The sequence below is a fragment of the Pieris rapae genome, chromosome 3 (genome assembly GCF_905147795.1).
Source record: "Pieris rapae chromosome 3, ilPieRapa1.1, whole genome shotgun sequence".
NCBI lineage: Eukaryota > Metazoa > Arthropoda > Insecta > Lepidoptera > Pieridae > Pieris > Pieris rapae.
This window is the reverse complement of record NC_059511.1, coordinates 2,780,521-2,803,579: the sequence shown is the minus strand read 5'-3', so window position 1 is coordinate 2,803,579 and position 23,059 is coordinate 2,780,521. Positions and strand designations below refer to the sequence as shown.

General features: G+C 32.6%; 1 protein-coding gene across 5 annotated transcripts in view; it reads left to right on the top strand.

Annotated features, from left to right (window-relative positions):
• The first annotated feature begins 2,281 nt into the window (after positions 1–2,281).
• The window catches only part of LOC110991744 (potassium/sodium hyperpolarization-activated cyclic nucleotide-gated channel 2), a 178,584-nt gene continuing 157,806 nt past the window's right edge, over positions 2,282–23,059 (top strand). For 3 of the 5 annotated variants that reach the window (XM_045634472.1, XM_045634470.1, XM_045634471.1), the window contains exons 1-2: positions 2,289–2,590; positions 16,071–16,397. In XM_045634472.1, coding sequence (XP_045490428.1) covers positions 16,351–16,397 — 47 coding nt within the window. In that variant the 5' untranslated portion in view covers positions 2,289–2,590; positions 16,071–16,350. Of the gene's footprint in view, positions 2,591–16,070; positions 16,398–23,059 lie in introns of all 5 variants that reach the window. The other 2 variants (XM_045634469.1, XM_045634468.1) reach the window with 2 other exon arrangements.

Below are 23,059 nucleotides of genomic sequence, written 5' to 3'. Positions count from 1 at the left end.
TTCTACGCCCTTGATTTGAGAACTGGCAGTTAATGTTAAATTAGAAGCATTTAATGTATATTTCTTTTTTTTAACGTTCATAAGTGTACATTATGTTACCTATATGAATAAATGATTTTTGACTTTGAATTAATACTCCAACATAATTATAGTTATCTAGGAAACTATCTAAGTAAAGATCTAAATGTTCCCGGTTGACAGGTGGTATTTGTAATAAGATGACGCTGACTGGTATGACTCCCTCTTGGGATATATGGCGTATGGCGTATCATAGTATATGGCGCACCCAAAGCACCCGAAGCTTACCCTTTCCGTTAGGCTGAATCATACCGATTTAGGCCGTAACCTGTCTGCCTGTTACCTTAGCAAATAGATTTTTGGACAAAAGAAGGTCATATACCTTCATTAGCGGAGTCGCTTTTTAAAAATTTGACGAATACTTAAATTATTAACAACCTAATCTTTGGGATTGATTTGCTTCAGTTCAAACAATTTGTATTAAAAACTTAGCGATTGAAAAGAGTAGCGGAAAGTTTTTTGCCAGTTTTTCTTGCTCGATCGATCGATCCTTGACTTGCGAACTGGTAGTAAATGTAAATTTACAATTAATTTAATTTCTTTTTTGACGTTCATAAGTGTACTTGTTTACCTATATGAATAAAGATATTTAGAGTTTGAGTTTGATTGTTTCAGATATTTGACTGTAGTTATCACATAAACTATTTGGATTCTGTGGACTGATGTCTGGTTTGATTATATTTAATACAATAATTAGGCTAATCTTTAATTTGGGTTTAAATGTTACGTATATCGCTATCTCGCTCACATCATGTTTATAGCGGTTTAATGAATGGAAGAAATTTCAAGAATGTAATGCGATGAAGCGATGATATTGTTATGGATGTTGGCTGTGTTTGAGTCACACAGCCAGGTCTTATTGGAGGCTTACATCCAGAAAGATTTAAAGAAAAACACTTTTTTAACCGATTGAAGTTATGTATTATTGTATATAAACTTATAATTATTTAAACATAATTTTAAATTTAACCGACGTTTCGCGTGCTTTACAGCGTGCATGGTCACGGTGACTTAAGACAAAGGTGTTAAATGTAAAAAAGTATCACAGCTGTAGAAAATGTTGTAATAACTGTATTTATTTCCCCGGAGTTGGTATCGACTAAAAGATGTAGGATTTCTGCAGAAATTGCTTACGGTGTCCCCATTTTCGCGGATTGTTTGATTGGAAGTTATGTTAATAAAAGACAATACTATCCAGAAAGATGCTGAGAAATTCCTGATGATTTAAGTAAACTAAGCGATACATTAAAAACTGTTCTAGCTAACCATTTATTTTACTCAAAGCTCAACTCTGGAACCTAGGTTCTGTATTAGGAAATTCTTAAAAAATAACCCGTAAGGAAGATACTAAATACTCCTTTTTCAGTTAAAATTTTTATGATTACAAATTCATAAAACATTTTTCAAGAATAAAAATAGGTAACTTTCTTCATATGGTATTGAGAAAATCGTATTTACATGTGGGCTTTAATGAATATTGATGCACACAACCGTCCATTAACTTAATGACTCGATTCGGATTCACATTATGCCACAACATGCATTACATTCATGTTGAACAAATACATGCAATTTAATTAAACCATGCTGAATACTTTTAGATAAGTTTCAACGTATTGTATGACGAACCTGAGTGCGCAAATGTGTCATAAATTAACTGGGTTGTTCTCTATAAATATCTTACAGAATTTATTTACAAAGCCAGATTAAAATAATGTTATTTTTAAAAATAATCCTTATATCATGAGCAGACCCCACATACACTCCATCACCTACCCACACTATTACACCATCACATAACACAACCAATTTAGGCTTAGTTAAATAAATTAAATCACAATTAGTTAAATGTATCATGTATTCCATCTTTGGCTATATTCTCAGTGTATTTGTTTGTAATTATATAAGCTGTAGGAGTACTAAATAAAAATAAATAAGAGTATAGCTTTAAAGTTAGCAACTTTATATTAGTGCAAACTTGTAGGACAAGCATCTATAAAAAGTGATAACAAAGTTTGTCATTCTCCGGGCGTGAAAATAAATTTCAAAAGCTCTGAGAGGCACGTTTTGTCATAGCCTACTCGCGAGATAAGAAGTGCGTGTAAAGGATGCATTAAAATCCCTCAATCCGCGCGTCGTTAAGGTTTATTAGCCTCGTATTCTAAAGCATTCGCATACGTGAAGGCTATTTAATCGTCTGGGTGGTATCGCCCGGCGAGGTTCAATGGGCGGCGGCACCCGAGCGGCCTCCACGCCAGTCGCGCCTCATGCCCTGGAGGGGCTGCACGTATCCACGCTCCGCTCGCGACTTATATAATCATCCGCACGGTGAGTCCGCAGCCTCCGAGCCACCCCTCCCCTTCTACCCTCTCGTTTCCATCGACCCCGCGAGCTCCGACCCACGCTAATTCACAGCGCGACGCGCGAACACCCGCGATACCGGTACCGACTTACTTAAAATTCGCCTGACCCTTACGCTCCTTGCCAGCTGAGTGGTGACATAATCGATGCAGTAAGTACCAGTGTTAAAATGATTGCAAATGACTGTATGTTATATAACGGGACAGTGTTCGATCAAGCATGAAAGGATGCTAATCATCACTTGGAATAGTAGCAAATAACAACTGTTAATCTAATAAACATTTCTATATATAGAGTCCCTAAGAACGCTCTCTGAATCCTAAGTAGTATACATAATATGCCTTTTCTGTTCCGACTAAACAGCTGTTACCTAAGACTAGGAAATTTTGTTTCTGCGATAAGAATAACCTATTTTTTAGGTTTGAAACAAAAGGTCAAAAACGGTTATATAATGTCCAAAAGAGTGCTTCATTCAAAATGCTTAATTGGAAGGTTCAACTCAAAAAGCCGCCCATTCGGGAAGAGCTGACTGTGCAACTTTTCAACATTAAAAACTGGAATAATAAGAAAGAGTGAACTCATTCAACATTCACAACTGTTTTTGTTATTAAGTGGCTTATGGTTTCCATTGTTCTTTCTTTTGTTTTTTTAGACAATCGGTGTTACGTTTCTGAACTATTTGATCATGTGTTCCATATGAATGTGATACCAGTACATGTGATATCAGTGAGGTAACATATTAATCTGTTCAATTAAAAATGTGTGATGACTGATAGAGTCTCTACGTTATTACTTGTATAAATATATTTACTGTTACTGTTTGCTATTTAATGGGAACATTTTCCAAGTGTATCTTTGCATTAACTATTTTAATTAGAACGTTCGCGCGTAAAATTCGTAATTAATACAAAACTTTTAGAATTAAAAAATAATATAGCATTTAAAAAAAACATTTTAATTCGTAAGGAGACTACTTTTAGTACAACCGTTTCGCCTTCAACAATATTTCACGATATTTTATGATACCGTTCATTCATATATGGCCTTCCAGGCGTGGGCTAATCGAATTGTTTGAATTTGCCCTCCTACGGCATTGTCATTACGGGAAACTCGTTTTACGTTATAGGACAACGAACTTATAAAGCATCTTTCTTGACTTTATTGTAATGTATTTCGATATGTATAATTTATTTATTTTTGTGTGATTAAAAATATTAAATTAAAAATTTCGATACCACCCAGACGATACCTCCTGCCCGTTTGTACCCTGTTCTATAAATAAAAGAGATAGTCGCAAGAAAATCGTATCTATTTGGCCATAATGTTAATATATTACACTAAGCTAATTAGTACGCATTTTCACGTCGTTGTTCATCAATTCACCATTCATTAACTCGGCGATGCAATACTCATAATAAGACTTATTATAGAGATATTTGCAGAATAGAATCTGGATTCTATTCTGCAAATAGATATTAATTATAATGATAAAATTGGATACTGGTATCCAAAAGCTGAATTGCATCTATCAGCACTGACACGATACGAAAACTCGGATAAATGTTTAATGTCTTACAATCTTGCTATTAAAGTGAAATTTATTATAACTAACAATTTAGATTTGCTGAAAGCGGAAAGCTCTGGCTTCCTCTGTGGAAATATACTATTTTAAATGCAGTTATTTTTTATGTGGGTTTTGATATTAAAACTAAATTTAGGTTTTCGGGCTTTATTAATTGTATTATTGTTATAGTCTTGTAAGCGATGTCATCAATCCCCTGTATAGTTTATTTATTTATCAATAAGGCAGACACATCACAATGTTCATTTGTTGTATTTTTGAGTTGATATGGTATATTGGTTTACGTTAAATAAATTTGTGAACGTAAATATTTGACAACCAGTATATATGTCAATATTTTTTCATAACATTATTCAACATTTTTAAAATCACCATTTTCCGAATATCTTTTTAATTTCTTTGTTTTAATACGTTCTTTAACTTGAAGGCAGAGTTTACCGTATCGACGGCATGAACATTAAATAATTGAAGAAAACCCATGAACATTTAAAATTGATTTTGTCGTAAAATTGTATCAGTTATTTTAGACGGAAACAAATACAACATATCAAGAACCATGATACCTCCCTTTATAAGTTGTCTAACAAACCCAGATTTGTTTTATATTGTCAGATTTATCCTTATTGTCATTTTTATTTACATAATGTTTGATTTTTTAAATAATATTTATCGTTGCATGCATGCAATTTTTTTTTGCATAGATCTACCTATATATATATATATATCTTGATTTTCCTTATAAAGTTATTATTATTCGTAAGGAATCTTTGCTAACCATAATTTAGCCAATTTTATTGTGAAAGCTTCTACATAATCCTTTTATAATTAGTTTACAAACATCGGTATCAATTAACATCAGGTGAGCCTCCTGCCCGTTTGCCCCCGGTTCTATAAAAAAAATCGGATATTTTATATGTAATATACTGTATATTCATATTTTTTAGTTTTTTTTATATAGAACAGGGGGATATATTATAGTATGGACTTTCCGCAGCTACACGCCCATTTGGTTCGTTGCGCGTTAATATAATGTACATATCAAGCTTATTTTACAAATATCTTTTTAAAATATTCTTGTAGATATTACTAGAATATTTAATAGTTTTGTATGATCCTCAATCCTGGTCGCGTTTCGAACATGGCTGTGCAATAATAGATGAACTGTCTCTGAGCGTTAATGGTGAAGGTAAGCATCGTGAGGATACCCGTATGTCAGACCCAAGCATCGATTCAGGCACAGGATGTACTATTTGGGGAAGGGACAACGTCGAGAAATAGCTAAGAACGAATGTAAGCTGTATTTAATTGTCTTTTGACATCCAAAAAATCTTATATTGAAATATTTCTAAACAGTATAACTAAGCGTTTCATTTGCGCTAATTGTATGATTCTTCTTTTCGAAAAATGATCCTCATTATAACAGATTTTCCAGCCGCAGATGCTCGCCATTCCAAATAAAATAATAATTGCATCTCGCTTGCATCTAGTATTAAATATATATATTATATAAGAAAATAAGAACGTTCAAATATTAAAAAATCTCATTTAATTTAACTGACAGCTCATTTCATTTAATTACAGAACGAGAGATGAATAGTGTTTTTTTGCAATGCAACGTCAAGTCGGCAGAGCTATTTGTGATTTTTATTGCACATTTATTGAGCGGATACTATTCTTGGTCGGGATATTTTATTTCTAGGTGTGCTTTTAAGAGCTATAAGATCATCGTTAAAGATGAAATAAATTTATAGATTTCTGTCGTTATTTGTCGTTAATGATCGTATTAGCGAGATGGTCTATTGGCTTTAGTGTGCGACTCTAGTTCCTGAGAACTGCTGGCCTCCTCCGAGGCTGTGTACCTATGGATTATGTGCGCATTTAATTCTTGCTCATACGGTAAAGAAAAATATCACGAGTAAACCGACAAGTATTAGTCCCAAAATTCATTGACATTATTAGGAAAAATTATTACGAAACAAATCAAGCATTTATTTTAATTAGCTAATACAATAATGTGCTTAGAAGGTCTTGGCTTATTATCATTTAACATATATATATATATTGCTATTGATTTAAGGTGTCGTTTTTTATGTTCCCACGTTTGAAATGGGAAATTCAACTCAAATTCTTTCAAAAAAATTTCAACGTAAATTCCAAACAAATATTAAATTTTACTCACATTGACATAGGCTCGCAAGTGCACTGCCAGCGTTTTAAAAATTGGTCATTTCTTTTACTTAATTTTTGAATGACTCTTAATATTCCTTACTCTAAAATTACATGTAATTCTAACAGCATAGATAAACAAAGCCTCCATACGGGTAGAAAATAAGCATAACAAATTTATATGAATACATTTATAGTAGCTACACTACCGATTTTACATCTATTACAAAGGACCAAATAAAATTACACAAAATAAACAGCCTAAAATGAATGACACGTTTACTAAAAAAAAAATTAAAACATTGAGAAAAAAATACTGTTGGTGTAGGGGGTGTACTACAGTGAACTTGTTTTGTACGCAAATTTTTGTTTTTTTAAATAAAATAACTAGTATAATATAACTATAAAAGTGGCGCTACCATTTTTAGGTTTGGGCCTTAGATTTCTGAATCTGTTTCCTGACTTTTTGCCAATCTAATACGAGTAAGTTAGTAGGTCGACTTTTTCGGTCTAAATCAGGTGATTTCCTCACAATGTTTTCGTCCATCGTTCAATTAAATGCGCACGTAGATAATCCTTTGGTGCACAGGCGGGGATCGAACCTACGGCCACAGATATGAGAGTCGCACGTTTAAGCTTCTAGGTCAACACTGCTCGATTCTTTTTAATAGTCTTTTTATATTTTAATTCTGTTACTTTCATATCCAACATCGATTTTGATAAAGTTACATAAGTAATAAGTTGTTACTATGACATTATATGTATATTACATTGATCGTCTTCAGATATGTGTCATAGTTGTCAAAGTCTGAATAGGTGTTATAACATGCCTATTTTGGGGTCCTTTTGTGCCCAAATGGGTGTGTTGGAGCCGTCAAAAATGACACGTTGAGATTGAAAATGATTTATTACAGGAAAATATCTGTTTTATTATGTAAAGTGAACTACAAGGGATTGCAGTAAAAAAGTTTACTACATATACACTGAACATAATTTTCATGATAGTTCAAAATCGGTCTTTAAAAATGAAAACCGTTTGAAGCATTGAATAATCATGCAAATCAAGATGGTTTTGATTTCATTTGAACGTTGACCAATTACTGACATGGCTCACGTAACTAGATTTAAATTTTAGTTTTCTTGTTAGGTTCTTAGGTCTCTTTTTTTATAGAACAGGGGGCAAACGGGAAGGAGGCTCACATGATGTTAAGTGATACCGCTGCCCATGGACACTCGATGCTAAAGGGCTCGCGAGTGCGTTGCCGGCCTTTTAAGAATACCTTTTATCTGGTGATATACATATTATATAAAACTTGTGGTATTTTCGGATGAATAAAAAAATTATCTAAGTATTTTTATACAAGTATGCAAGCTCCATACTTTAAAAAATAAAACTTTTAAAACAAAGTTTTTCCCTATACTCTATTTAGGTAAATTACACTAGTTTATAATGTAATTTACCTAAATAGAGTATAAAATACACATACACACAAAGAGAAGCTGAAGCATGAATATAATGAAGAAATAAAAAAATAATACAGTTTGTAAAACTTTTATTCGATTCGTATTTTACGAAATAAACATCGGTTGGCCTTATGTAGTGTTGAAAAAGTAATGTTCACGTGTATGAGTTAACGATTTCATAACGGTGAAGTGTACGTGCGTTGAGTTTTATCTCTCGATATCACGATATTGGTTTGATGAGGGCCGCATTTATATATTTCATAATTTTTATCGGGTACAAGTATGTGTAAGTGGTATGGGAATAATAATTATAATATTTCAATCTTTAAATTTATTTTAAAATGTTCATTTTGATCATATTTTCTTCTGCCTCATAATTTACTACTTATATATGTCGCAGTAGAGTAGTTAAATCAGAGAGGTTATTGAATCTCTAGATAGTTAATTCAAGATCGATATTCAATCAAGTCGCTAGCATTTTGATTAAAATATAGCAGCGTCGAAAACGTTTAACTTTCTGTCTGACCGTTTTGATTAATAATATAAAACAATGGCATTTTCGACGACAGCAAATTACTTTTAGAGTCTTTCTTTTGGCCTTAATTTCCTAAAATATATTAGTTGTGAGTCGATTAAACTTTGACAAAGCTTTTACATGTCTGTTTATACATATTATTACTTAATCATTAAAGTCATATTTAATACAGAAATAACATAAAACATAAAAATATATCTAATAACTAACCTTAAAATTTAATTATTAAAAAATATTAGTAAAAGGAGTCCCTTTGTCAATATTATTTATATTTTTTCTTTAGATTTTATTCAATTTTAGTTATAGTTGCATGTTATTTTAAGTATCTTTTTGTTACTTAATTATGCACTTCTTGTACTGTACCCTCTGTAGGTCTTTCTTCTTTTTCTTATTCCATATTAGGGTTGCCTAAAGTAAATCGCTTGTTAGCGATAAGGCCGCTCGTTGCCTACTAACTAATGTAACCTACTTTTTGTTTTAATATGCACAATTATGTATATTATATTATAATTTAATAATTATATCTATGCGAAAGTAATATTATTCGTATTAAATTATTATTTATGTATACATTAAGTTAATAAATGCTAGTCTTAGTTGGAAACGACAGATTTTTATTTCTCAATCTAAATCTAATAAAAATCTTTGAGCCTTTGAGCCCTAAGATCTTTTATTCGCAACGCATTTTGAGCCTATTAGGCCTTTCAGTGTTCACAGGCACCTAACCTATACAAGCGTATAATAACTAAAACGTCCTGAGCTTGACGAAGCATTGTATCAAATTACGATCGCTATGTAGTAGAAGGGGCAGATGTGATGTATTCCGCCATCGAAACAAAACTACCTCGAAAGAAATTATTGTAGAACAGATGCAGATTGTGCCCCATACCCCATTTTGATACTTCACATAGTGATATTAATAGAGTGGTTTCATCTGAAAATAACCATAGAATAAAAATCTCTCGTTTCTACGACTGGAACCATAACTCAATAATTTATTATATTGAATAACATATATTTTGCATACAATTTGATTATCTGTCTTCTAGGCCAGCTAGCTAACTAGTTTGTGATTATTACAATATTAAATATATTAAATAACAAAATGTATTCATTATACTAATCGTAATAAACATTTCGCAAAAACAAAGCCTATGTTTTATGGCACATAACAATCAGATAAAGTACGAAAAAAAATTGAACTCTTTATGCAGTGAAGTATTATGATTTGTGGCACTCAACAAAGAATCGCACGGCAAAATGAGTGAAGAACGAAGCATCGTTGCACTGTAGAGTTCTAGACTTGTGTAATTACTGTACACAGTCGGAGCAGATTATTAAAGAACTTTTCTCATATGATTTTTTCTGTATGACAAATCACAGACGAGACTAATAAAATGCAGAAATTATTCCTTTACATTTCATATAAAAGCAATCTCTAGGAAATAGGTTAGGATTACTTGTTTTGTTATAAAAAGAAAGTGTTGTTGCATAGTAAGAATATGTTAATATAAATCTATATATAACCAAAAGTTATACCATATATTATGTACGGTGGTGTTAGCTTCAGCTTGCGACCTTCAGAGATGGTAGGTTCAAACTCGTCTGTGCACTGAAGGACGTTCTAATACATAAATAATAGTACCCTGTACAATTTAATAACTCTCTCGTTACAGTTTTAATGCATGCAATAGTGTACTATAAACTCGGGCACCGATTATTATATAAAATTATACATTCTGTAAACTTATAAAGACCATTACTGATCGTTCGAGTCCAGACCTAACCATTAAATGTTCGTCAACATGTTTGAGTGAGGTCCGAATCTGAAATGATTGATGGATGACATGTATTATGTTTTTATGCATTTTGCTAATGATCACAGTTCTACTCACACATACATATCTCACACATGTGCGTCATTATTGCAGCTAGCTAGTTGTAGTTTTAAGCCTAAACGACCTTCTAAATAGATAGAAAGATTTAAATTTGACAAAGGTATAAAATTTTACTTCAGAGTAATGTTGGCCTTGTGGAAAATTAGTAATCCATAGACATAAGACCACATGTTCCTGATAAGTTCTGTTAGTTTACTTTTATTTTGTAAAATTTGTTGTGAACTTTTTATGGTAGGTCTTTTAACAGAACATTAGGATAAGGTTTCAATATTATATTTAGCGAAGAAAAACCGTTTTTGTTTGAAATGGCTTTAAGCGTAGAGTAAATAATTGTTCGTGGAACAAGAGATAGGTGCTTACTATGTTGGGAACAATGCCGCAAGCTTTGTTGGCGACCATTGAACTTTGAATAGTGCAAATAATACGTTGTTGTCTCCACTTTGTACAACAAATACCTGAGTACGATTTTCAATACTGTAAACCTAAATCTATATCTACTAAAAAATAATAAACGGATCAAATATAAGATCTCAATCATCAAGATGAGTATTTCCTCCAACTTCGATTTTGTTCCCTTTGGGGTAGAGACTCTTGGGCCATGGGGTTCAAGTGCACAGGCGCTTATGAAAGACTTTAGTTGACGCCTGGTAGATGGTACTGGTGACCACAGAGCTGGTGTTTTTCTCACTCACCCAATAAGTATGGCAATGCAGCGAGGAAATCCTGCAATAAAAGTACATTGCCACAGGGAACAAACATTTTAAATTTGTTTAAATTGTCAATTAATTTTTTTGGTATTATTATTATGTTAAGAAAATTGTAAATAAGTACTGTTTATTTTCTTGTCATGTTAGGTTTGAAAAAACGATATATATGGTATCCACGCATATATTTGTTTTTACATGTATTCTAAGCTTTATATTAATTCGTTATTTTTAACGTAACGTAATGAGAAGAATACACTTAGGGGGACACACTGAGAACGGATTAAGAAGTGGTTAATTAGAAGGGTATACAAGACAACCATGGGTACCTTCTCGAACATGGACCAAATCCAGGAAGTACTAGATAAGTTAAAAGTACCCACATCCTCGGATGCATGGTGATCAAAGTGGACGAAGCGACAGAGGTATATCAGAACCGTTGCAAATGGTGATCCGTGGTCTCTGTCACTTGGCTAAGCTTATCTTAGATCCTTAAATTGAAGACGTTTGGTACACAGGGCTGACCTTAAGGAGAGTTTACATGGAAACGAACACAGAACTTTGAGGCTTGAGAAATGTTAAGTGTAGTAATTTAGTCTTCATTTGATTGGGATGACTGTAGAAGGACCGGTAGGTCAAGGTTGGGGGCTCGACCTAGAGTAGCCCGGAACCGCAGGTCATGATTAGCTCTCTATGTCGGATATAAGCCCGGGTCCCTTGGGTAGAATGCCTAGCGAACCCCGAGGGCCCATCTTAAGGGCGTGTGATGGGCTTAGGTGGTTTTAGTGGGTAGGGTATCGCTACCCCTCTGAATAGCAGAGGGTTTTGAGTGTAGATCCAGCCCCACAGTCCCCGCGTCAAGTTCGATATTCTTGATGCGGGCCTGCATAAGTGCATTTCCACCTCATGAAAAAAAAAAAAAAGTCTTCATTTGATTACTTTATGGCAGAGGAATACTGGAGAGACCACTACGAGAGACATCCCTTGATAGGGAGTGGAAGCCATTACAATTGATTAACCGGCTTATAAGTATCGGAACACCGCCCCGTAGATAATTTCTGTTTCTCGTCTTAACGACTATCAGTTTCTTGATTATGTGTAGTGTCAGCAAAATAGATGATTACAAGGTTACTACCGGGGTTAGATAATATTTGGAATCCTTTAAAAATAACACATTTTTGTTTTTATTAAGTTTATTTTATTTATTTACACTTAGTTAAATTAAAAAAAACAAATAACATAATAATATGGGATGCAACGGGTGGTCTGATCACTAACAGGCGATCTCTTCCAGGCAGACCCTAGAAAGGAAAGGACTGAAAAATATGTTGGATAAAGTGCAAGAAGTGCACAACCAAAGCTAAGAAGGATGAGCTGTGTGATAGAAAGTCGAAAAAGCATTAAATAGAGGAGCGTAATATCTACTTATAATAACCTAAGAAGTTTAACAAATTTTTAAGATAAAAGGAGTTTTGGGATTGAAAAGAATTAAGTATATAAGATGAAGGAGATAAGCGTCACGTCTGAATCGAATATAGAGGCTTTTTGCTATCAGTTCCACAATTTCTGTGTCCAACGAGTGCGAAGGCTTATAAATAAGTGAACTCTTCTCAACTCGATTTAGCATTACAATACTATGGTGAAATTGTATTATCAAAAATGACCTAACAGCAAAATACCTTCTTTGCAACTTTATTGAATTTTTTAAAGATTTTATAGACTTTTGATGTATTAAAAAAATTACGCAAATGATTAATTTGCTGATAGTACATGCGTAGGGTAGTCGATACGTGATAAGATGGGCGTCTATTCGTCTGTGAACATTTTGATGTTAGATAAAAACTACTTAGATACTTCAATTAATTTCACTTATAGTTAAGTGGCCCCCTTCTAATGTATTTTGAAACTTAAACGTATATTTTCTACAGTTAATATTATCTTTAAATATAGTACCTGCATGTATGTGTAATATATAAAGTATTGTTTTGTGTAATACTATTAAAAATCTAATAATAAGGATTCTTGATTTAAGTATATAATAATAATAATAGCCTTTATTCAAATACATTTTACATTATATATTTTATATATAAAACTATGTTTAAATGGAATTAATAATTAATTAAGAAATTAGTTTACGAAGGTTCTTATTAAATTATATAATTTTATTTTATTTTATATAACACGGGGCAAACGGGCAGGAGGCTCACCTGATGTTAAGTAATACCGTCGCCCAGGGACACTCTTAATGCCAGAGGGCTCGCGAGTGCGTTTCCGGCCTTATAAGAATTGGTACGCTCTTTTCTTGAAGAGATAAATAATATTATTATATAAATAATATTTATCGATAAAATGCATGTAAATTAATTATTAAATTGCCAGTACTCCGGCAGTATTGGCCAGATATTTAAGCTAATTTTAGACAGATAATTCTGAACGCTGCATAATAGAAATGCTACGTAAATCCAACAAACGTTTAAAGATATCGTAGATTACAAATAAAATTCTCAATCCACTGAAAAACTTTAGTTATGAATACGACCAAAGTTTGCGATTCATTTTACATACCGCATTGTACTAAGCTCTTTGCGGAACTAACTCCTTCAAGTACTGGCAATTTTTATACTTTTAATAAAACTTGCTTGGTATGAATTTTTAATTCGATTTAACGTTGTACATTTTGCTTCGGAATATTAATTACATGTTGGTGAAACGAATATGAGTATCTATCTTCAAATTATTTCACATATATGTGAGTGTAAGTTCGGGTTTGGAAAAGAAAGTCAAGCCAAGTCTTCACTGAGGGTGGCGAAATTAACACAGACCACTCCTGCTATTATGCTGTAATTAGCTTCTGCTGGTTGCAGATGGTTGCTTTAACAATTTTTATGTCAATGAATCCATATCTTTTCATTTAATACCTCTAGAATATCACTGTTTAAGTGAAATCCATACAAAAGTTGTTCGGTAGTTTTTCTGTTTCATGATCATTTTTAAATCTAATAGGCAAGTAGGTGATCAGCCTCCAGTGCCTGACACACGTCGTCGACTTTTTGGATCTGAGACATGTCGGTTTCCTTACGATCTTTTCCTTCACCGTTCGAGCAAATGTTAAATACGCACATAGAAAGAAACTCCATTGGTGCACAGCCAGGGATCGAACCTACGAGCTCAGGTATGAGAGTCGCACGCTGAAGCCACTAGACCAACACTGCTCATTATGTAATTAAATTCCATAAATATTTTTGTCTAGAAACTTTTCTTCATTCTATTTATACACCATTGTGCAAATATAGTTAATGATTATATTTTTTTAAAGCCGTCAGCTTGTACCACATTATATGTATAATATCAAGGTATCTTTCTGAAATCCATTGCAATTCTAGAACAGATAAATGAACCAAATGAAAAATTAGAATTCAAATATTAACTTTGTGGTTACTGATATGCTTTATACGGTATGAATTAGTAATTAATGTTTCATTAGGATTAATAAAGCTTTAATATGCTCATTTTGCTATTAGTTTCAAGTATAATTTGCCGTAATTTTCATCCAACGGGTAATAATTTTATTATGTAGTATGCTTTTCATTTCAATACATTTAATGGCTTTTGTGATCGGTAGAGCATTTGCTTTACTTATTATGTTAAAGCAAGTAGGTTATCTACATGTGGCTTCCAATCCGAAAATCAATTAGGAATATAAGTACGGGCTACGCCATGTATGGTGCCACCACGGAATCACGGAAGCATATATATGCTTGGTCATATATGGGTTTGCAATAAACGATTTTGTTAATACATTTCAGGATACACAAATATTATACTAGTCAAATTTATGTGTATATGTCTTTCAGCAATTATCACGAATATAATAACTAACCATAAAATGTAATAATAACTAAAAAATATAAAAAATATTAAGAGACTCCTTGTCTCTTTAGGCAAGGTTCCGAAGTTACTGACAGCGTTCCCCCTTTGAATAGCTAGACTAATTCTTTGCCCGTGGTAGCTGCCAGCTCTGCCAGCAGTCTCCTGTGATGTCGACTTGCCGTTTTGATATTTCCCTAAAAAGCCTTATAGCACTAAGACCCACGGACCAAGGGGTTCGACACTGAATGGGACAAAATCATATTCGGAGCCTAGACACATTCACAAGCCGCAGCAGCTGTGTTGTTGGTTCCATGTATATAGGATTAAGTGGCATCATTTACTAGCCTACAACTACGACTTCAGCGATGCTACTCGCAAGTTGAAGCAACTGGGCTAATACTGGTCTGCGTTTTTATTATTAATAGCTTAAAAATTAATATACAAGATAATATAATTACAAAATTCGACCTCTTGATAGCTAAACTTTAATTTTGCAAATACATGCTAAAATATGTTTTGAGATAATTAAGAGTATCTACTGAATATTAATGACTATATATCGACATGATACAGGTAATAGATGAATCATGTCTAAAAATTCTAAGAAGCGATAGTCTGTAATACGTTAGGCAATGAGTATTGATCGTTAGTCTTTGGATAGAGCGGTGGGAATATGGCTTCCATGCGTCTAGAAACTGCTGTTCGAAATTTAAATATTTTGTGTAAAATATTTTTTTATACGGCGTTCATTTTTTAATTTCTAAAAGAAACTGTTAGTTTATTATTACCGATTTCCTTTATATGACAAAAAGACAGATACAAACAATAAGTTTATTTAATTATTTTTCTGTTAAATATTCAACACAATATATTCACATTTGATATTGGAAAATCAGGAAACTTGTTTTGAGTTATACCAATTTTAAAGCTGCTAATTATTTATAAATTTATTATATTATATACAAGTATTCTATAAAATATAATAAATAAATACATTTACTATATTAATAGTAAATGAATTTATTTATTATAAGACAGTTCATTTAGCATCAATTAATCGTTTTTAGGATATAACAATTAAGATAAGATTACAATAAAACAAGTTTGTTGTTAATCAACCCAATTTAAATAACCAAGTCTTATACTTACTCGTCTATCAATTATTTTACAATAAATATTGTTTAAAAATAATCCTGCGGTCCCTACACAAGCTTGTGCCTATTTCATTTCATTTATCATAATAGCTTACTATATGACGATACAATTTTAGCTAAAGTTCTTGAAAGGCGTTAAATAGACAAAAAAAAATAAAATAAACAAACCTAATTTTCAAACTGTCGCTGAAAGAAAAACGTATATGCGAATTGCATTGAATAGTGTTTATAACTCCATATATTTCTTTGTTTCAGAAACCGGTTCATTCACAAAGCGCCTTCTAATTAAATAGTAATAAGCAGAAGCACAAACGAGCCTTAGTGTAGTGGTAGTGAAGTGATCGTCAAGATTGAGGTGGTAGGGTGCGGTTGGGGCAGGCGAGCGCGCGTGCGTCCGCTAGGCGGGGGCAGGGCGGGCATGTTGCCCACGCAGAGGTCGCAGTCCTGTAACGAGGAGGGCGCATTTTTCGGCGCCCGCGCACTACGCCGGCCGCGAGGCAAAGGCAGCGGGAGTCCGCCCTGCTAGGGGTACGCCATGTCGCTGCGCAGCCTGCATCGGAGGTTGTCCTCCGCCAATAACACGTGAGTAATCAGTTGCTACTTTTAGATATTTCAGTTCACATGATGGGTGTGGTCACTCAAAATGATTCAGTTTAGATTAAACTAGCCATCTTAGTAATATTAATGACCAATTATGTGTTTACTTTATTTATTTGATGTATATGTATATATGATTACGGCTCTAAACAAGAGGGGTAGGCAGAGACCACGGATCTCCATTTGCTACGCTTCAAGCATACCTCTAACTTATTCCTTCTTTATCTCCTGGATTTGGTCCAGCTATTCGACAAGGCGTAGACGATTTCACTATCCATGCCTTGTTTTAACCTGTTTTTTTAATACTTATTTTATAAAAGAAGTGTTATTTATAATAAGATATTAATATTTTCCTATATCATATAAATAAGGCTTTCGATGATCAAAATATGCATTAGTCTTACCTAAAGTAAACATTGTAGGTATATTAAAATGAACTTCAATATGTCAATAAGTAGTGTACCTCTGTAAGTTATGTACACATGTATAACGTTTATTCATAAATCAATTATTACTTATAAAAAATCATAAAGTTTAAATCAGTGTAATTCCACTCTTTCAAATTAAAGACAGATTAGTGCTTTAAATTCCACTAAATCAATTTTCCTTAACTTTTTTCTTGTTTGTATGTTTACCTAAAACTGTCAATTTATTTTGCTATATACCAATGTATGCTGAGCGTTGTAAATAAAAAACGGTTTTTTAATTTTTTATTAAACTCAACTAAAAAATATGTTCAAGTTTATCTATTTATCAAACTACGCTTGGTCTGAAGCACTTATATTCAACTAAAGGAAAATGCGTGAATAATATAGGCATAACCCCGATCGTTTTCTCTGAAGTGGGTCCCGATCAATTTGATGTTCCAATCTAAATGCACCCTCACCGATATAAGATGAGTCTCAATCTACAAGTGATCAAACGGACGATCCGTTGGAACGTGAATATTCAATTGGCTTAAACAGAGTAAAAATCCAAACCATAGGCATTTTACGATACAAGAGTTATATAATATAATGATAATAATTTTAATTATAAGTTACATAACAAACACGTGGCGCAGGCAATGTAACGGGAACTGTATTTCAGGACCCAGTGACTTCCCAATGTAACAATATCGAAAAGAACTAACAATAGTATTGTTAGTTACACATTTAAAGTAAACACTTTTTAACGGATTAAAGCTATGTATTATTTTAAACTTATAATTATTTTACATAATTTAAATCCCAGGAGTTGATATCGTCTGAAAACTCCTTAAGTTAAATAAATACAGATAATATACCCTTTTTTACAGCTGTGATACTTTTTGACATTTAACACCTTTGTCTTCAGTCACCGTGACCACGCACGCTGTAAAGCACGCGAAACGTCGGGAAAAAATTAAAATTATGTAAAATAATTATAAGCTTATAATACATAGCTTCAATCCGTTTAAAAGTGTTTTTTCGAACTACAATAAGTTAAATAAATAATAAATTAAATAACGGACGAGTTAAAATTAAAGAAGACAGTATTAAGTAATTTAAAAATGTTACAATAAAATCCATAAGTATGTGGATGTTATTGTAACATTTTTTTACAATAACCTTTTGTTAATTTTATTTATAGTCTAAAATATCATACAAGTTAAAATAAGAATCGTTAAACACTTATTAATTATGTTGGATATTCAAATGGAGATGCATGCAACCTCGCAATCGAGTAGCCCGCGACATACAAATCCCGAGGGGACGTTTTGTTATCGAAGAATGGGGCCTAGCGTCCAAAAACAATATAAACTTACCAGGAGATATTCATACTTTCGATATTATATGCTTCACTTAAAACATTTTCTTTTAGTTTGAGTGTCAAGGCCAGATTGGACATGAAATATTCCTTTCTTCCGCCAATAGCTAATTTAAAGACTTTCGTCGCTAACATAAACTTTGAGGTGAAATTGATGCTTGCATTATAGTATGTAAGACCTTTTATAAAATTCATATTAACACTATATGATCTATAGGATCAACTAAATATAGAAAGGTATCCCAGGATTAGGATCTTTGTTGAGGCGAATACGGGCGGTCGGAACAGCATCTTGAAGACTGTGTCAGATGACCTGTCTTCGCCTATCATGAGGCATTCTGTGCGTTCACTTGTCGGTACAGATCGACTGGTGCATGCATATACTTCTTAATGAGTTTTTATGTTTAAATTTTTAGAAATAATATACTAACTCAAAAATAATTAAATAAATTCAAAGCCCTCGTTAAAAGTAAATTAATTAATAAAGCCTTTTATAAATGTGACGAATACTTAAATGTTCCTAATCCTTGGGATTGATTTGCTCCAGTTCAAACAATTTGTATTAAAAACTTGGCGATTGAAAAGAGTGGGGGAAAATTTCTTGTCAGTTCTTCTTACCCGCTCTACCCCCTTGACTTGCGAACTGGTTGTAAATGTAAATTTACAATTAATTTAATTTGTTGTTTTTGACGTTCATAAGTGTACATGTTTACCTATATGAATAAAGATATTTTTGAGTTTGAGTTTAAGTAACACCAGTCTTTAACCTAAAAATGGATTATTTTATCTGAACAAATAAAATAAATAATAAAATGTATAGCGCAATACAAGCTAGACTGGGAAAACATTCTTTTTTTAGTCTTTACAAAAAAGATGTATGCAATAGGATATATATAATAAATATCTTTAAGAAAACGGGTCCAAAAATCCTCCCAACATAAACGCCTCAAATTGACTGAACTATGGTCTCCTCTGAGGTTGCTATCACTTCGATACATGCAAATTACTTACTATAAAGTGTTGATAATTGGCAACGGAATTGGAACAAACCCTGTCCATAATCATTGGGGATTCATAAGCCTGTTATGTAGATTGTGTGATTCCAGAAATAGACCGGAATAAAGCTATTTGTAGATTTAAAGCTTACAGATTAGGCTGAATACAAAACTCCGATACTGAACGTTGTTTACGATGCTATTTAGCTTTTCGGCCCTTTAGGTAGCAATCGTGTATATTATCATAAAGTTAGTAAATTTATTTAAAAATCTTCTTTTTGATAATTTTTCTTTTGCCTCGTAATTAGCTACTTATGTATATTAATTGTGACTAAATTAACCCTTGATTAGCTTTTACATATACTGTTTAGACAGGTAATATTATATTTTTTTTAGATTTCACTTAATTTTAGTTAATTATTTATGCACTCCTTGTACTTTATAGTCTGAAGGTGTTTCGTTTTTACTTCTTCATACTGTTGCCTGAAAAAAATCGCTAGTTATCGATAAGTCCGCCCGTTGCCTAATAACGTAACCTACTTTTTAATATGTATGATGTTTTCGTTTACGTTTTTTAATACATCAATGAAAATCTATTATTTGTTGAAAATAAAATGTAGTATTAAATTTTTAAATGTGTATCAATTTCAAAATCTTATTACAAGAGTGCGACATTTCGTGTGTCAAGCACATATGAGATTTTGATAAATATTGCTTTAGTAATATTATCCGTTTAAAGTACACCGTAATCCTCCAATGAGACCTTTAAGGTAGTACTTGTAGACATTTATATAACTAGTGTCACGCGATTGATGAAGAACATTAAACAATATATCATGGAGACGATGAACAATTATTATAATATATTCTAACACAGTATACTTCTCTCAGTAAATTTTGTAAAGCAGGGGATTATAGTTCCACATCTACGAAGGAATTAAGCAAATAACAAGTCCGATATAAGACGCGGACGTATTAACGTAAGATACATTATCCTTACTCCTAATCTACTGAACTTTTCCGTAAGTCGTCGAACTTCTTAGAAGACTTACAAGTTTTAACGTGAAAGGTTCAATTGAATTCAGGTCAAACTTATCTCTGAGTCATCTCATGGATATCGCATTTGCTATGTAGATAAAAAAAAATATTGTTATTCAGGGGAGCTGTAGGCGCGAACTATGTTGAGTGTTAGATTCGGTTGTTCAGAGCTAAATAAAACATGTGTGTACTTTTATACTCGCATTAGTTATACTTCTTTGACGTAAGAAGATAAAAATCTTTTCAAAAATTTTAATCTACTGTTGTAGAAAAAACGACACTAAAGTAAAAAGGTATTGAATTGATAGTTTTATTACTAGGTAATGTAGTGCAATAAAGATAATTTAAATATCACAAAAAAACTAAAATGATGACTATAGTTAAGTTCTGAGTGTAGGGTTTTTGTTTCGGTCTACGCAAGCATCGTAAAAAATAACGTAAAAATTTACTGTCATCATTTTTTCCTAACGCGTCAAATGGATATGAGCTTCAGCTAAACATCGCTTCAAAAATAAAAAAACAGTGATACTAAAACCATATTAGGTCTAGGCCTCACATTCCTGTACCTGTTTCGTGATCATTGTGTTCTATAAATCTAATAGATTTTCTTAAATCGTATATACAAACCGTATGTACAATGTTGAAACATACTGAAATATAAAATATAATTTCATTTTAACGCTAAAAAAACTTGTCGACAATCAGCAAGATTTAAAGTCGATTTGAAAAGGTTTTATAAACCATGTTTTTCTAAAGCTAATCTTAACTAATCACGTTAAATCACACAGTTGGTTACTAATAATTTTAAAAGTACAATTTCAGATATATAAACTTGTGCGTCGTTAATGATAAAATAATTATTTTTTATGCCTGGGATATAAATAAACAAACAGATGTTGATTTGTTACATGTCTTTGTTATTTAATACTTAATAATGTTATTAGATTGTGTAGTACACACATTTAAATTATTTAAATGTGTAAGAAGTACTGAACAACAAATTTGGAAACAAGTCTTTCTTTGCTTTGAAATGTTGCCTGTCGATGTTGTATTATTGCTTTTTGTTCGTAGTAATACCTGCAGCTAAATTTGTTATGGACGGAAGGCAGAATACGAAATTCCAGCCGTGTCACATCGACATCCATCGTTCCACAACTTAGCGTCCTTTCAGTTTTTGCCGCGCACCACGACTGTGGAATTAACTGCCAACTGTAAAGTATTACCGAACCAAAGGACCCTGTATCGAACAGGGTCCTTCGAGAAAAGAGCGTACTCTTAATAGGCCGTCAACGCACAAAAGTAAGTGTCCTTGGGCGGCGATATCACTTAAGACCTCCTGCCGGTTTGCAATTACCTTGTTATGTATCACTAAAAACCCATCTAATTTTTGAAGATCACACTTTTTATTGCATTTGGAGTCGGTTATATTTAAAGGTATTCATTAAATTGTAACTGCGAATACATGTTAAGTTAATAACACGTCTAGATGGTAGTAATGATTGATGGAACACCAGACAAGGTCAGGTCTGATTGTTGATATTGAATCTTCATTTCAATGGTGCGCCGTCACGCAATGATACAGCCTTCTTCATGATTTGATTCACAGCTTTGCGGACTGTTATGAGGTGACGGCACGTCAACTTATTGTTGCTTGAATTCCTTCAAAGGATCATTCCTATTGAACGTTTCTTTTTAGAGCAGTTTACGCCATCCATAAATACTAATAACGCGCCCTTTTATTTAAGAGTCTTTGGGCAGGACGTATGTAGGTATGTTATTATGTTTCGCCTGGAGTCGATTAACAGCGTCCCCGTGGTAATATTATATATCTAAATAAATGATTTTTTATTTCTCTCAATTTTACATTTATAAAAAGTTGTGACTTGTCATGTATAAAGATTTGCCAGAAAATAAATAATGATTATTATTATTATTATTACTATGAATGTTGCCTGACTACTAAACAGAGTTAATAGTATATGTGATTGATTTGAGGACTGGTAGTAAATGTAAAATTAGATTTATTTAATGTATATTTCTTTTTTTTTGACGTACATTATGTTACCTATATGAATAAATGATTTTTGACTTTGACTTTTAAATTATATATAAATTAATCGTGGACACTAAGAATGGTAACTTCATTAACTTCATATTGTACATTACACTTGCGAGACAGTCTGAACAATGTATATACTTGAATACAATTTAATACGCAATTTCCGCTCAATCCGCTTCATAATAATGTGTTGCAATTCCCTATTGTCATGTCACGTGTACGAATGTGTTTTATATGCAAATCAAAAATTTAGACTTTAACCTATATCTTGGATAGGTCAGACCATGCTATCAGCTGGCAACTGGCATTTTTCAGCTTGCATTGTAAACATTACATCGTTACATTAAAAAATATCGTATAACTAGCGGATCCGACAGACGTTGTCCTGTCTACACGTCTTTAATTTCAAAATTTCAATTTTTAATAAGCCATTTTGATGAAAATTATTATTCAAATGTTATGACAATATCTAACGATCCAGCACATGGTCACACACGATATAACACATGATAAATTGTGAATCTAAACCATTCCCAGATCCCCTTGAACACACACAAAAAATTTCGTCTAAATCGGTCCAGTCGTTTAGGAGGAGTTCAGTCACATACACACGCACACAAGAAATATATATATTAAGATATGATAAAAAATAAACATTGATTTCTGTTTCTAGATTATTATTTATTTTTGTCAACAGATTATAAAAAGGAAACAATATAGTTTACTGTTCATCTATTCGTTCTTAATAGTTTTTTTTTATTAGGAGT